We start from the raw sequence: 17,062 nt of genomic DNA, 5'->3' as shown, positions 1-17,062 counted from the left end.
ATATATATATATATATATATATTATATTTGGTTAAGGTAAAATTAACTTAACCAAAAAAATTATATGTTTTGGCAGTTTCAGTTACTAAAAACAATGAATGGCAAAAAATATATACATATATAATATTATATATATATATATATATATATATATATAAAAAAAAAATATAATATATATATATATATATATAATAAATAGGCATATATATATATATATATATATATATATATATATATTATATATATATATATATATATATATATATAAAAAAAATAATAAAAAAGTTTTCTGTTTAATTTTATTGCATTGTGTTTTTTGTTTATTTTAGGGCTGTCAGTCGATTAAAAGTTTTAATCGCGATTAATCGCATGGTTGTCATGAGTTTAACTCGCGAATTAATCGCACATTTTTATCTGTTCTAAATGTACCTTAAATTAATACTTTAGTATTAAGTTTTTTAATACTCTAATCAACATTGGCATGGACAAAATATGGATTGCACTTTTTAAGCGAATATATGTTTATTATTAGTGAAAACCATACTCGACATAGAGCATGAAGACTAGACCATGTTTTCAAAGGTCACAGATGTTTTCAAATAACTTGTTCATGTCTATTCGACACATGGAAAAAAAAGAACATTGAAAATACCAGGTTTCCCATTTACTTCTCTTTCTTTTGCACTGAGCAATTTACTTACACAAGCCTGTTTATATTATTTGCCGGACAGGGCAGCTCACTTCTTCTGAACATGCAAAATATACATTTATTATTACATTCGTTTGCCTCTGGGTGCCCACATACTGTAATTTGATGCAGCCAAGTTTCTCAACAAAAACTGTTTTCCATTGTTTATATTTTTAGTGTTTTTCTGTTATCAGACAACCAAAGTAATATGAAATAACGACTGAAAAAAACCCTGAATTATGATCATAATTCAATCGCTGAAAAGAATCATTTTACAGGCATCTGTGACATAAGTCACTATTTCTCTGCATTATTATCGTTATTTTTTTAACTTCCTGTTTGAATGCTTTCACGATCCTTGGACTTTTTAGGAGTTTACCCGTTCAAAGTTACGTGATTGCAAAAAACCTGCTTCTTCAATTTTTTTAAGGTGTTAATTTCGTTATAATGTACTGATTCGAGAGCCCTGTCTCGTGAAAATAGTAGCACGATTTTCTGTTTCTATTTGGCGTGCTATTAATAAGCTGTTAACTTTGGTGTGCATATGATATGCATGTGTTTGACGTGCATATAATACGCCGTTTTCGCTTGCATACTCATACAGTATGTGGCTTTACTCATCAACCCCACAGCACCAATCCTAACGTAAACCGACTCCGCTTGCATTCATTCAATATGGCAGAAGTGCCGGTACGCACGAAAAAGTGCAAGTACAGAAGGATAAAATACAGAAGTGCCTGCGTACTGGCCCACTTCAAGCACTGGAAGCAACATAATATCTGGTTTAACTGAAAGTGCTGTTCCTCTGCCGCTCGCTGAACAGAGCGGACGCAGATATAAAGAGAGGGAGGTGCGCGCGCATTGGGAGACCCTCGCGCTCGTTCGGCAAAAACCGGAGAGCCTCAGAAAAACTATATTAGGTTTTGTCCTATTATGTGTTTATGTATTGTTACTAGACACTTTTCGCTAGGTTGGCAACATTGTGCATCCATTTCTTTAACTATGGGTTAGGTAGTGGGTCAAACAGAAAATGCGCCTGCATTAATCGTGGCACGTTAATAAAAATTAGTGCCGTTAAAATGAATTTAAGTTAATGCGTTATTAACGCGCTAATTTTGACAGCCCTAGTTTATTTACAATAAAAAATCCATTTATTTACATATTAAAAGACTAATTACTTTCACCCCAAATACTAATTAGTTTTAATTCTAAAATAACACTAAAAAATAACACTAAAAATAACACTACTATAAAAGTTGCAGGTAGTTATAGTTATATAGATATGTAATTATTAAGCTAATCCATGCCATTTTTAAAGTTTGTAATGGTATTTTTGGGGCAGTAGGTGGTTTTTGTGAATTTTAGCTGGAGTCGGTACAAGTAATAGTGATGTTTGCCTAAGCAATAGCGATTGAATTGGCATTTGAGTTTTGGAGAGTGCAGATAAGGTAACATGGTAAACAGTGCAGCATGTGACCTGTCTGCCTGGTTAAACACACCAGGAGACACTAGGAGTCTATAACCAATTGAGAGATGGAGGAGAAACGGGGCCAGGAGTCAATTCAGATGTCCTCTGATTACAGCAACGACTTGCTTTTCTGAAGCACTGCCACAGCTCTTTCATGATTGGCCATGTCATTCTCATCTTTTTTTTGGTCAGCAGCACGTCTTTTGGCATTCCCTTTCATGTCAACTATCTGCTCTCATAGCAACAGTGACATCCTGTTTCTTGGAACAGGGCAGCACTGATGATGGTCCCTTCACTTGTATGTGGGCTGATGGAATTGATCACAGGTTTTTGATGGATTTTGTCAGTATTTGCCAGTCTTGTTCTCTCAGCTCAGCCTGATTATTCTCGATTTCAGGCGTGGGCGGTCCTCCCACTCTACAACTACAGTGAGGGCTTTTTGCCCATCTGATTCCTACACAAACTCACTGTAAACCATGTGAATGATTTAAGAAATGCAAGTCAAGCACAAAAACTTGGAACGATTTCCACCAGTCAGAATGTGAGATTTGAGGGATGTGTCTCCTAAACACGCAATATGATAACCTGCACAGCCTCCGACTAAGTTACATCATCCAGAGATTTCAACAACACTGCAAAAAAAAAAAAAAAAAAAAAAAGGAAGCTACTGTTTTTTCCCTGTTGTTTAAAAGCAATTGCAACTAATTGGGTATCTATTTTTTTCAGTCTCGTTTTCAGTTTCCACAGATTCCAATTTGATTTTAGTAATAATGTCAGTTATGTTCTTACATATGAAAGATATTCTATCAGTAATTAGACAGTTTTAGACCTATTCAAAATTACTATTTTTTAAATAAATGGATCATAAGAGTTATTTTTTGTTTGTAAAATAGAGCTACGAAAAAAAATTGGATGAAATCCAGGTCATTTCTAATAGGAAATCTACTTGCTCTAGAGTTTTGTGCAAAGGAAAAAATTTCCCCACAAATTTGAATCATTTTGAAGTTGGTTGTGCGAATTTGTGGCATTCACCAACAAAAAAGCTGCTTAGTGATTTCTGTGTGAGCTGTGCTTTATAAATCTCTAGTTTATTGATAATAGACCTTAGTAATTATTTGGTGAATCAAATGATAGTGGTATACACAAAAAATATCTGTTTTGCATGCAGCCCACACAGACTCAACAGAAAGACATTTAGTTCCATTATTATTATCCAGTATACAGTTTTTTTTTATTTGCATTACATTCAATACAGATGGCAAACTCAATCACATGCAAAAAAGTATTTTTTTTATTTTACTTACAAGTATGAGAATTACGTTTTGCAGTCTGTATTGATTTTTTTTAAAGATATTTCTTCTGCTCATCAAAGATGCATTTATATAATAAAAATACAGAAAAAAATAGTAATATTGTGAAATATTATATGCATATTTATTATGAATGGTGGAAACTGTGTTTGTTGCTTTTTAATAATTAAAACACATCCTTGGCTGTAAAAAAAATCTTTAAAAAAAAAACAAACATTTTACTGACCCCAAAAATGTAAACCATAGTGTATGTTCTTACAAAAAATTTTTTTTTTTAATTTTTTATTATTTTTTTTTAAACTTTTTATTAAACAAAGAATCCTGAAAAATGTATCACAGGTTCAAAAAACATGAAACTGCAAAAATAATAAATCAGCATATTATAATGATTTCTGAAGGATCATGTGACACTGAGGACTGGAGTAATGATGCTAAAATTTCAGCTTTGATCACATAAATAAATTTTTGTTTTAAAGTATGTTAAAATAGTAAACCATTATTTTAAATTGAAATAATATTTCATAATTTTCTGTATATATATTACACACACTGATACAGGAATATATCAGTTTATATATGTGCCCCAGGACCACAAAACCAGTTTAAAAGGGTCTATTTTTTTTCCATTGAAATTTGAGATACATCACCTGAAAAGCTGAAATAAATAAACGACTTCCATTGGTGTATGGTTTTGTAAGAAACAGGACAATATTTTGGCTGAGATACAACTTTTTTGAAAATCTGGAATCTGAGGGTGCAAAAAATCTAATTACCTTTAAAAGTTTGTCCAAATGAAGTTCCTAGCAATGCATATTACTAATCAAAAATTAAGTTTCAATATATTTTACGGTAGGAAAATTGACAAAATATCTTTTATGGAACATGATCTTTACTTATATCCTAATGATTTTTTTTACATAAAATAAAAAGAATTATAATTTTTGACCCATACAAAGGCTATTGCTTCAAATATAGGCTACCTGTGTTACCTAAGACCTACGTTTTGCTACCTAAGTTTTGTGGTGCAGGGTCACATACAAGTTTATATATATAAAACTAAAAAAAGGGAACATTGTAAACTCTGTATATTATGAAACAATAATTTTAAACAGTACAACAGGAGCCATGCATTCTCTGAAAATAGGCTTAGAGTAAAAGATCAATCTTTGGGATTTTAAGAATGAATATCTGTATTGCTGAAAAGGGTATTGACATTAATTTTAAAAGCATTAATTCCCCATCCTAGTCTCTCTTCTGTGATTTACTTATAGCAGGTGTCCATATCTCTTGACTGACTGGATGGAGTTGTATCTTTTTTCTGCTCTGTGGCCCCTGTAAAATGTGATGCTGTGAGTTGGTCATGTTACTATAGAAACTAGCCTTCACCCGAAAGGCTTGGACACAGAGGGGAAGCTTACACGCCATCCACTCGGATACGAACGTGTAAAACACACACACAACACACACACACACACACACACACCACACACAACACACACACACAACACACACACACAACACACACACACACACACACACACACACACACACACACACACACACACACACACGTGCAAAGACAGTGTAAATAGGACACCAGGACTAATTTGCTCACTTCTTAAAATTTGGCCATTATGGTAATAGCAGGCCGTTGTAAATCTTTCTTTTATTTGCTTTGCAACCCTTATCATTTTATCATTTACAATTACATCTAACAAACCGGCAAGACCAGTTTAATTTTAAAAATCCTCAGCAGCGTGCCATCCAGGAGCACAGCGCAGCATATTAATGCTGCGATTATCATCATTTCTGTTTAAATCAATTTAGCCTTCCATTCTCATACGTCGAGCGCATCTACAGACAAGGACTGCAGAAAATCACTTGTAGTTTTTTTCATATTCACAGAGCGCTTCTCCAGGCAAACGTTTATATAACATCTCATCTGTTAGTCATAGCGAGCGGCTTCTTGCGATTGGTCAGTAGTGAAAATATGCAAAATCACCTGTAATATCAAGAGTAGCAGTGACATTTGAAAGCCTCACGCTGAGCATTAGTCATGAGATCTCGCATAGTGCTGAAACGGGTGGCGTGTTTTTAGCTTACCAGGTTTTGCTAGGATGTAGTGGTAGCTCTTCACGTTTTCTTCCCCAACTCGATGATCTGAAAATAGACCAAGAAAATCAAGATGAAAAAATTAAAGCAGTTTAGGAAATAATTGTGGTGTCCAAAGCATTATAAAGGCCTACTGTAATGTAATATTTTGCTCAATTATTGCACATGATTGTCGAGGTTGGTGAAAAATTGATTCGTTGTCTTCGGGGAAAACCCTTTTTTTTTTCTCTAATGATAACTGATCCACCATTAAATAAATAAAATAAATAAATACAAACTATATATATAATTTTAATAATATAATATAATATGTGACCCTGTACCACACAACCAGTCATAAGGGTATTTTTTTTTTAATATATATATAATTGAGGTTTATACATCATCTGTAAGGTGATAAATAAGCTTTCTATTGATATATGGTTTGTTAGGATAGGACAATATTTGGCCAAGAAACAACTATTTGAAAATCTGGAATCTGAGAATGCAAAAAAAAAAAAAAAAAATCTAAATATTGAGAAAATTACCTTTAAAGTTGTCCAAATGAAGTTTTGATGTATTTACAGTAGGAAATTTACATAATATCCTGACATGATCTTTAATATCTTAATGATTTTTGGCATAAAAGAAAAATCAATAATTTGACCTATTCAATATATTTTTGGCTATTGCTACAAATATTAGGGTGACCATATTTTAGTTTTCAAAAAAGAGGACAGAGTATGGATTCCTAAAATCCATACCAAAACTACATATTTTACAGTCACCCTTATGCAGATTGATCATAAATACAGCTAAAAAGCTTTCTACCACAGTGACCATCCTTCAAAAAACTAATATCTACCACAGTTTTGTCACAGGTAGAGTGCACGTTTCAATACAAGCATTTCAAATGGAATTTATGCAATATTTCAAACTTTTAACCCACGGGAGAAAATCAACCCGCCGCAACCCTTTAAAATCAGCCCAATTCCGTGGGATAAATGCGGATTTGGCAACCCTACATCTAACACGAGCTGAATCCAAAGATATTTAAATACTCTGCATATTAATAGCGACTCCGTGGTGCACGAAAATTATATTCAATATTAGAATGTTTGCGGGAGCGGGATTAAGAAAACAGTTCCGCGCAAGGCTTTAATACAAAAACGCACACAATGAATGGCGACTGTAGAAAGCAAAAGCCGAATTCCGGACATTTTGGGCGATTTAGGAATCCCGGCCGGACGCATTTTTTTAAGTCCAAAAAGAGGACATGTCTGGGGAAAAGAGGACATATGGTCACCCTAACAAATATACCTGTGCTACTTAAGACTGGTTTTGTGGTTCAGGGTCACATACAATATAATATAATGATTGTCACAAAATGTAAACTTTATTATTGCCCAGCTCTAATCTGCTAAATGTGACTATAAGGCATTAAAGGAGAACTCCGGTGTGATTTTGACCTAAAGTGTATTGAATCATGATACCGAGTGTAAACGTACCTTGCATATCTCATCTCGTCTTGTCCACTGCTGTCCGAAATCTGGGGTCAGTTAGCCGATGCTCACAACAGGTTGTCAATGAAAGTCAATCGGGCATCGAAGGAGCCATGTAAATAAATCACTGTTTTACGCCATTTACGAGGCACAAAGTAGCTCCACACTTCATTGGTAGACTTCCAAGGGCCCTGACATTTAAAACGAGACATTGAGAACTCATAAAAAGCACCGGTAGTTTATTTACAAGTAGATTTATACAGACAGTAACTGCAAGAAGTTTAGCGCCCGCCGCCATCTTAAATGTAGTCACGATAAGTCGAGTGTCGAGCACCAAGGAAACTACAACCTGATACGTTGATAAGCTGATAAATTCCTTGGTGCTCGACACTCGACTTATCGTGACTACATTTAAGATGGCGGCGGGCGCTAAACTTCTTGCAGTTACTGTCTGTATAAATCTACTTGTAAATAAACTACCGGTGCTTTTTATGAGTTCTCAATGTCTCGTTTTAAATGTCAGGGCCCTTGGAAGTCTACCAATGAAGTGTGGAGCTACTTTGTGCCTCGTAAATGGCGTAAAACAGTGATTTATTTACATGGCTCCTTCGATGCCCGATTGACTTTCATTGACAAGCTGTTGTGAGCATCGGCTAACTGACCCCAGATTTCGGACAGCAGTGGACAAGACGAGATGAGATATGCAAGGTACGTTTACACTCGGTATCATGATTCAATACACTTTAGGTCAAAATCACACCGGAGTTCTCCTTTAAGATATTAAGATTTTTCAAACACCCTGTTTTTTTTGTAAAGCTGCACATTGTTTTGTATTGTTTTCCAACTTCAAACAGTCTACACCAAAGTGATGGTTTTAATTCAATTAAAGTGTGTCAATGCAAGAATGCAAGTCACTTGAGATAAAAGCATCTGCCAAGTGCATAAACATGTAACATTTAAATAATAATAACAACAACAATGGCACATTTTCTATAAGCGTACGCCCACCCATCGCCATAAAATGACTACAATCCTGGGCTTTCATCTTTACATTGAGTTTCGGGTGTTTCAGAATCAAGATGTTACAAAGAGGAGAGGATAGAAGATTTATAATTCAGGGTTTCTTTTGTGTGGCTATAGAGATAACAAAGCCTCTGCAGGCATGGAGAGTACAACGCTGGTGAAAAACAATGAGTCATACGCTGACGGGGGAGGAACACATTAGCAGTGCTCTCAGTTCTGTTTGGTACACTACACTGACCGAGGGTCACAGCTTGAACCTGTGTGGATGTACACAAGTGCGTAGTGTGCAGTGTCAGTGGGTACCAAAGACTCTGACACCATCAAACTGTTATGTGTTATATGGATTCAATTAAAGAAAATCTTCTGCATGTGCTAGGGATTGGAGGAAGTCACCAAAATGTATGCAAGCTGTTTGCTCTCTCACATACTTCTGTGTAAAATGAAATTGTGATAGCTTGTGGCCATGACAGACAGCAGCATTAGTTATTAATGGTGACCCCAGTAAGATTTCATCCGGCAGGCCAGCCTAAGGCTGAGAACACAACTGACAAGGACACTGCTTGGTCTTCTTGTAATTCAATTCTGGGATCAACATTAAAGACATAGTCCATAAAAAAATGAAAACTCACTGGCATGCCATTCTAAACCTCTGTGACTTTTCTTTTGTGAAAAAAAGAAAACTTTCCATATGTGTCCATATGGTCACTGGGTATCCAAAAACCTTTTTTAAAGTTCCACAGAAGAAATTACGGAGCCCCCAAAGGGCCATGGTGGTGGGAAAAAAATCGGCGTCTTAGGAAAAAATATGTTTTAATTTTTTTGCGTCCTCTCACAAAACTTTTGCATCCCTTCGAGAAACTTTTGTGTTTTCTTGCAAAACCAGTTGAGTTTGGACAAACACTTATAGTACGCACCTTATTAATAAAGCATATCGACAAGCAGAATAGTCCCAGAATGTGAACGTAACCCGCTAAATTGCATGTTAAGTGTATCCACCATAGAAAGAAAATGCTTAATTAATGGACTAAGACATACATAAAAAGGCAAAATTCGGTATACAGTTTATTAATAAGTTATACATACAGGAAAGCAAAATAAGACCAGAATATGAACAGAAAGTGATAAATTGCATGTTAAGCACAATTTTTTCTCCCATAAAGAAAATGTGTCTCAATGAAGATGGTGATAAAAAAAACCAAGTATGCAATAGAAATTATGAAAAAAAAAATATGGTGTACATGCAAGCATATGCTGAATTTCATGATAAGCGCTTTCTTCCCCATAGAAAACCGCACTTATCCACTATGTACAGGCAAGCAATGTGGCAATCCATTAAGCCATGTTAGGAGTTTATAATGTTTTTCTACAGGGGAGAAAACATGTTAAACTAGATCCGTTTCATTCATATTTTGGGCTTGTCTGCTTTCCTGTGCCTAATATGTTTTATTAATAAACTGTGTATCAGATTTAATCTTTTTGTATTATCGTCTTGGTCTATTAGCCTATCTTAAGCAATTTCTTTGCATTAGCTTGTTGCTTTTATGGTTATCTGCTTTATTAACAGCAATGTTATTAATAGTACTTATTAATACTAAATTGGGCCTCCAATGTCATTGTTTTAATACATTAAACCACATTAAGTGGCCTTGAACTATAAGCACTGACTATATTTCTTTATACAGTACTTGTGTCCAAGTTCAGAATAAAACTCTATGAACCGCTTCACTGAGAACTGTCTAAAAAACTGTCTACAAGCTGTAAAGGAAACAGGAAGTGTTTGTCTGAACTCAACTGGTTTTGCGAGAGAATGCAAAAGTTTTGAGAGGGAATGCAAATAGCTTTGCGAGAGAACAAACGTTTTGCGAGATAATACAAACAAAACTGAAAAATATTTTTTCCTCCCACCCCGATTTTTTTCCCACCACCATTCCTTTTGGGAGCTCTGTAAGAAATAAACAACATGTGGGTAAATAATCAAAAAGACTTGTTATTGCTATTTCTGTAAAAGCTTTGAGCCAGTCTATATAAAGTATGTTCCAAAATGTTGACAAAAAAAAAAAAATAACTTGTAACAGAAGCACATTCTGAAAAGAGAACCAAAAATACTGATGACTTCACCTCTTGCTAAGGGTATATACACATTTTTTCAATAAAAAGCACTCTGAAAATAAGATTGCCTGCTCTTTTTAATACCACATGCCACCGATTAGATGAAGCAAGAAGCAAATCATAGTCTTCCTGGGCTTTTCATTTAATATTTATATTTCACTTAAAGGCATAGTTCACCCAAAAATGAAAATTCTGTCTTTAATTACTCACGTCTCATGTCGTTCCAAACCCGTAAGACCTTCATTCATCTTAGGAACACAAATGAAGATATTTTTGATGAAATCTAAGAGCTTTCTGACCCTGCACAGACAGCAACATAACTACTATGTTCAAGGTCCACAAAGGTAGTAAGACATCATTAAAATAGTCCATGAGTCTATGAAAATACTTTTTGTACACAAAGAAAACAAAAATAACAACTTTATTCAACGATTTCTTCTCTTTTGTGTCAGTCTTTGATGCACGTTCACGTTACTACCTTTCTGGGCCTTGAAATTGTTGAATAAAGTCATCATTTTTGTCTTCTTTAAGCACAAAAAGTATTCTAGTAGCTTCATAACCACTGACGTCACATGAATTATTAGACTGATGTCCTTAATACCTTTCTGGGCCTTGAATGTGTCAGTTGTGTTGCTTTCTATGCAGGGACAGAAAGCTCTTGGATTTCATCAAAAATATCATAATTAGCGTTCCAAAAATGAATGAAGGTCTTATGGGATTGGAATGACATGAGGGTGAGAATTAATGACAGAACTGTCATTTTTGGGTAAACTATACCTTTCTGCTTTAATGCAATTAATAACACATCAATTAATAGTTTTAGCTTTGAAAAAAGAAAAGCCCTTTGATATGTCATACTGTATATTTCTATTTAAAAAAAAGTCCATAAGAAACCAAAAAACTGTTTAACAAACTACTTTATGGGGTCTTCAAAATATTCCTACTAAAATGTTCCACACAACATCTTGCATGCTTAGAGAATGATGAAAACCGCGCACAGAGAGTTTTTCTTCAATTAAACCCTCTGGCCCCTGGTGTTAGTGAAAGAATGTGAATGAAAGTGGGGGAAAATTACACCAATGTTGTTTTACCGTATGATTGGTGGAAGCATGGTGATGGATGATTGCTTTCAGAGAGGCAAAATTTGTCTAGGCGTGCTGTGCAAATTGCCACCAAATGATGCAACAGCCTTAACTGTGGGCACCGTGCTATCAATAACACAACACGGCCTGTCAAGGGTTACTGTTAGAGGAAAGGAGAGAAAGGGAAGAAAAGGCACGCTCTCATTAATTACAGTAACAGGACGCTTCCTCCTCCTCCAGGCAGCGGAGAGAGTTGACAGAGAAAGTGACGCGTCACTATGGCTCCGCTGCCAACCCCAAATGTCAGCCCAGTGTTATTTATCTGCTCCGTCCTTGGAGCTTTTTGAAAGAGAGAAACAGCATCTTGGGGCCTGTTGCACAGGCCACTCCATCTGATTCGAGTGGCCACAGGGTTCATTTGAGCATTCCAGCTCTGAATTACATTTTAAGTTGAGTCATCCGAGCTTTCAGATGATTACTGAAATATTCATAATGGCATGGTTATTGGCAGCATTAAAGATCTGTTTTTATAGCTGTTTGTCTTGATCAAAAGACAATTTTAAGTGGTCTTAGTATATTTAAAGCAAAGAACATTCTCAATTTGGATCCATTTGATTCCTCATTAATCTGGAGCACCTGACAGCATGTATGACTATAATAAGACTGGTAAGAGCCAATTACCTTCTTCAGGATGGAGGTGAGTCTTTCCAGCTCACAGTCGATGATGATCTGGCCCTCCTTCTTTTTGTCCAGGTCCTGGAACACTTTAAGGAAGGACGCTTCTGTCATCGTCTCTACGTTCACGGAGGTCACCAGCCAGTTATGCTCGGCTGCTGTGTCCAGAACCTTCTGCAGAACTGACAGTCCTAGAACACAAATGACAAAAATGGGTTAAAGTGTGAAATGTAATGTGCAAATGCCAGTAAGTTAATTCATTAGGAAGTCATTCTGAAGTAGCTCGGGAGTTAGGAGGACTATAGTATCGACACTCTGTTATCTCCAGGCACCTCTGACCATCTGAATGCAACTTTATTGGCTGTGAATTCAGTAAAACCTGCCAGGACGATACAGACAGTGGAGAGTGAGAGCCACACTGTTCACAGACAGGAAATGGGGTTCGATTAGTGAAGACATTGATCTTGGCATTGGATTCACAGACGGTGGATGAATGTGTGAAACACCAAGGGACCAATCAGCTTTTTCTCTAGACAGAGACAAAATATATTATTATAGCCGTTAAAGGAATAATTTCACTCAAAAATGAAAATTCTACGGTGGCCGACAGAGGCCAACGCGCTGCAAACTTAAGAAAACACATGCAAACAAAAAAACGACAACAAATTAAGAAAACATCTTCATCCGTTTGACAACACAGGCGCTGCAAATCCTCGCAACGCAAACACAAATACGGAAACGCGCCGCAAATTCTCACAACACAACCAAACTCAGAAACACACTGCGAACACACGAGGGCGCTGCAAACTAACAAACGCGCTGCATATAGCACGGTCCACAACGGAAATGTTTCAGGGGGACCTCAAAAAGTGACGAACCTATCTGGGACCTGATTATTTGTTCAGTGGCTGTTGGTCAGAGCAGAGGTGTTATCGGTGAACTATCACCTTTTAGTGATAGTATAGTATCATTTAAAGGTGATAGTGATATAAATAATCAGGTAATATAGTGATATAAATAATCAGGTCCCAGATGAGTTCGTCACTTTTTGAGGTCCCCCTGAAACATTTCCGTTGTGGACCGAGCTATATGCAGCGCGTTTGTTAGTTTGTAGCGTCTTCGTGTGTTCGCAGCACGTTACTGAGCTTGGTTGTGTTGTGAGAATTTGCAGCGCGTTTCCGTATTTGTATTTGCGTTGCGAGTATTTGCAGCGCCTGTGTTGTCAAACTGATGAAGATGTTTTCTTAATTTGTTGTCGTTTTTTCTGTTTGCATGTGTTTTCTTGTTTGCAGCGCGTTGGCCTATCTCGGCCACCGTAAAATTCTGTCATTAATTACTCACCCTCGTCGTGACCTTTGTTCATCTTCAGAACACAAATTAAGATATTTCTGATGAAATGAGAGATTTCTGACCCTGTATAGACGGCAATGCAACTAACACATTCAAGGCCAGGAAAGGTAGTAAGGACATTGTTAAAATAGTCCATGTGACATCAGTGGTTCAACCGTAATTTTACGAAGCTATGAGAATACTTTTTGAGCACAAAGAAACCAAATTAATGACTTTATTCAACAATTCTTTCTCTTCCGTTTCAGTCTTCGCCACGCATTCACAAGAGTACCTCGGCGTGTGGTCCTGCTGACACAGGAGCCGGTAAACCTCTTAGATTTCATCAAAAATATCTTTATTTGAACAAAAGTTGAACATGAGCGTAGGTCTTACAGGTTTGGAATGACATGAGGGTGATAATTTATGAAAGAATTGTAATTTTTGTGTGAACTATCCCCTTAAAGCCAATAATATTTCAACACACTAAGACACAATCTGTTTTAAAACTGTGTTTCAGTGCTGCCACACTGTCTGCTATGTAGAGTACCCTCAAAAGTGTTCCTAATGTTGCTAAGCTAATGGCATGATACTCTGATACAGCCGTTTTCAAACTTTTAATGCCAAGGACCCCTAAATACTATGCTATTTCTCTTAAAAATAAAGGTTCCAAAAGGGTGTTTTTGCAGTGATGCCATAGAAGAACCATTTTGGTTCCTCAAAGTTGTTCCCTTTCAGTAAACAGTTCCTAAAAGAACCATTTTAAAGAACACTTAAAAAAATCTAAAGAACCTTTTCTGCATTTGAAAGGTTCCATGGATGTTCAAGGTTCTTCATAGAACCATTGACGCCAATAAAGAACCTTTATTTTTAAGGGTATACACTAAATCAAATAAAACAAACAAAAAAACAAATAAACTACCAACTTTTTTGGAGCAGACATAACACCAGCCTCATCTCTCACATAAGAACCGATCAGTTCTGAATGATCATATGATTCCATGACATGATGACAGTCAAGAGTACAAGCGTACATGATTGCTCTTATTATGCTGCTGCTGAGAGCAGTTTGCTTCTTGTGTTCTCAGTACTTCAGCACCATGGCCAGCTCCTCCAAACTCATCAAAACCTCTCCAGGCACTCAACTGCATGCATTTACGGCCATCTACAGTATGCTTTTTGCTGCGTGAGTACTTCACAGAACAAGCCCAAGTTTACCTATTAATTTAAAAAAAAAAAATCCTGCTCCAAAAAAAGCCTATGAAAGTCTATGGCCTCCTGTAAATTTTGCCAGCCTCTACAAAGTGGCATAAATACAGTAACTCCCCTGTGAGCAACTGAGAAACTGTTTATGAAATGTTTTAATGGACTTACTCAGGTTTGTTTTATGTTTTGAACAGCACCCAAAGTAAAAAAGCGTGCACTCGAATTTTACAGTCTTTGTTTAATGCAACACAACACAGCTGTTGCATGAGCCGTAATTAAAAGGAGAGCAACAACAAGGATGCACGCTTTATAATTTATGGAACCAATGGATCCCGCAGCAGAGATAACAGGAATAAATATTTCATTTATGGGGTGGGATGGACCACAAAATAAATCACAGGAAGCTGCAACTGTGCCAGAACTGTGTCATTCTGTGCACTACAGGGACTAAACACTTAGTCAAAGCATTAGTTCACCCAGAAATGAAAATTCACTCAATTCTTATTCACCTTCACATCTTTCTAAAATATGACTTTATTTTAACCACTAGACACTAAAAAAGTAGACATTTTAGAGAACTGAACATAATTTATATGTGTCAAATGTGGGACAAATAAAATAAAAACAAATAAATCAAATCTGTAATCTTCATGTCATTCCAAAATCTAATGACTTTCTTTTAATCGAGTGACATTCAAGTTTAAAAAAAAGGATACAAAAGTACCATAAAAATATCATATAATGAGTCTATATGACTTTTGCGAAGTCTTGAAATCTGTTGTGGCATATTTTTACCATGGTCACAAGAAAGATAGTGTCTTTCAGTTTGTGAATAAATTGTTATTTTGAGTCAGATCTTTTCAGTCAATCAATTGATCCAGTTCACATCTGGTTCAAATGGTTCGTTCATAGTGAAGTAACGATGTATTACATACTTTGAATTATGCCAAAGCATAATGGCCTAAAACACAACTTTAAAGATCTTTTATGTTAGAATACGAAGTTTAAATATATTTTAAAAACTACACTTTTTGCCCAGAAGACCTATCATTTCATGTCGTCATGTGACAACGATGATATTGAGACAGTTTTGCTATCACCAGGATATTGATAATAACGTTACATTCCTATTCATTTGCAAATCTGTTTCAGTTCTTGAGTTCATGGTTTCAATCATTCGTTAGCAGCAGATAACAACCACCACAGGGAAAGATTATCAGTTAATAATGATTGTCTGTCACTCACACAAAACAGTTTTACATTTCTGAGTCAAATTAGTGTATTCTCCTAGCTAAAAATGCAACAATAAACCTATAAAAATGGCTTTGAAAAGTGCATATGGCTCCGTTGTGTCACCTATAGTGTACAGTGTTACAAGGACCGTCTTTTTGCATTGCCTCATCTGTCAGATTAATGATTGTGTAGGTTGACATGAAGTGGCCCTAGGTTAACTACACTGACAACAGGTCACAAAGCTCTGGATTGTAACAAGGTTCAGAGGGCTTTTTTGTAGAATGCAATGCATACAGCGCCAGACACAGACATTCTTTTCAGGGCTGCTGTTGCTCAAAATAAGTGACTTCTAGGAATTCCTTCAATTTAACTCCTTCAAAAGTTGTTGTGGCAACCAAGAACAGAACAGCTTGACCCTGAGCATATTTTTATTTTGAACAGCATTTGAAAAGTTTTTGATTAATTAATTCAGTCGCTCTTTTTTTACCCAGTAACATGGGTTCCTATAGAGACAGGAATAGGACAAAATGTCACTGGAAGTTAGAATCTGTCATAGAATCTGTTCTTTGATTGCTAAAGTTAAAGGTGGATATTTATTTAAGTCTCTTATGCTCAATAAAGTTAAAATTATTTGATCAAAAATACAGAAAAAGTAATATTATGAAATATTATTTTAATTTAAAGGATAACTATTGCCAAAATGCAACCTGGGCTGTTTTTTTTCCCTGTAAACGAGACAAACATATATCTAAAAGCATAATTACGACAAACGAGCCGTTTTTAAGAAGGCTCGACACACCATGAAACTTTGCTCGAAGTATCGCCTGGGTCTCTGCACATGAACTCGAGCATTGAGAACATTGTTTGTGTACACAGAGTTTACTAAAAAGAAAGTTTTTGAACAACTCACTTTCACTGTTTGAGTCTTGCCAGTCAAGAAGTGTCGATCTCCGAATGCGAGGATGGATAGCTCCTAAAGCATATTTCCATATAAATGCACGGCTAATTTGTTGTTTTGTCGCAAGTGAAAAACAATATTAACCTTCTAGTTGTAAAAAGAGCCTCATATAAGCCTAATATTTTCGTCCTATGGAGTCCATTCATTCGCAACACCCAAACCCAAACAGTGAAAGTGAGTTGTTCAAAAACTTTCTTTTTAGTAAACTCTGTGTACACAAATAATGTTCTCAATGCTCGAGTTCATGTGTAGAGACCCAGGCGATACTTCGATCAAAGTTTCATGGTGTGTCGAGCCTTCTTAGTGTTGTAAAAATATCGATTTTGATGCGCTCAAATTTATGCCCCTAGTACTCCCATTCACCGGCCATTGAAAACAAAACAAAATCACG

The 17,062-nt window shown here is 36.0% G+C and overlaps 1 protein-coding gene across 1 annotated transcript in view; it reads right to left on the bottom strand.

The window, feature by feature from the left end:
- Positions 1-17,062, bottom strand: part of gria1a (glutamate receptor, ionotropic, AMPA 1a) — a 101,280-nt gene that overhangs the window by 52,442 nt on the left and 31,776 nt on the right. Inside the window, 3 exon segments of the mRNA XM_073821111.1 lie at positions 5,575-5,606; positions 5,609-5,626; positions 11,955-12,139. Coding sequence (XP_073677212.1) covers positions 5,575-5,606; positions 5,609-5,626; positions 11,955-12,139 — 235 coding nt within the window.

The sequence above is a fragment of the Garra rufa genome, chromosome 16 (genome assembly GCF_049309525.1).
Source record: "Garra rufa chromosome 16, GarRuf1.0, whole genome shotgun sequence".
Classification (NCBI taxonomy): Eukaryota; Metazoa; Chordata; class Actinopteri; order Cypriniformes; family Cyprinidae; genus Garra; species Garra rufa.
The sequence above is the reverse complement of the archived record's forward strand: the minus strand, read 5'-3'. Positions and strand labels throughout refer to the sequence as shown.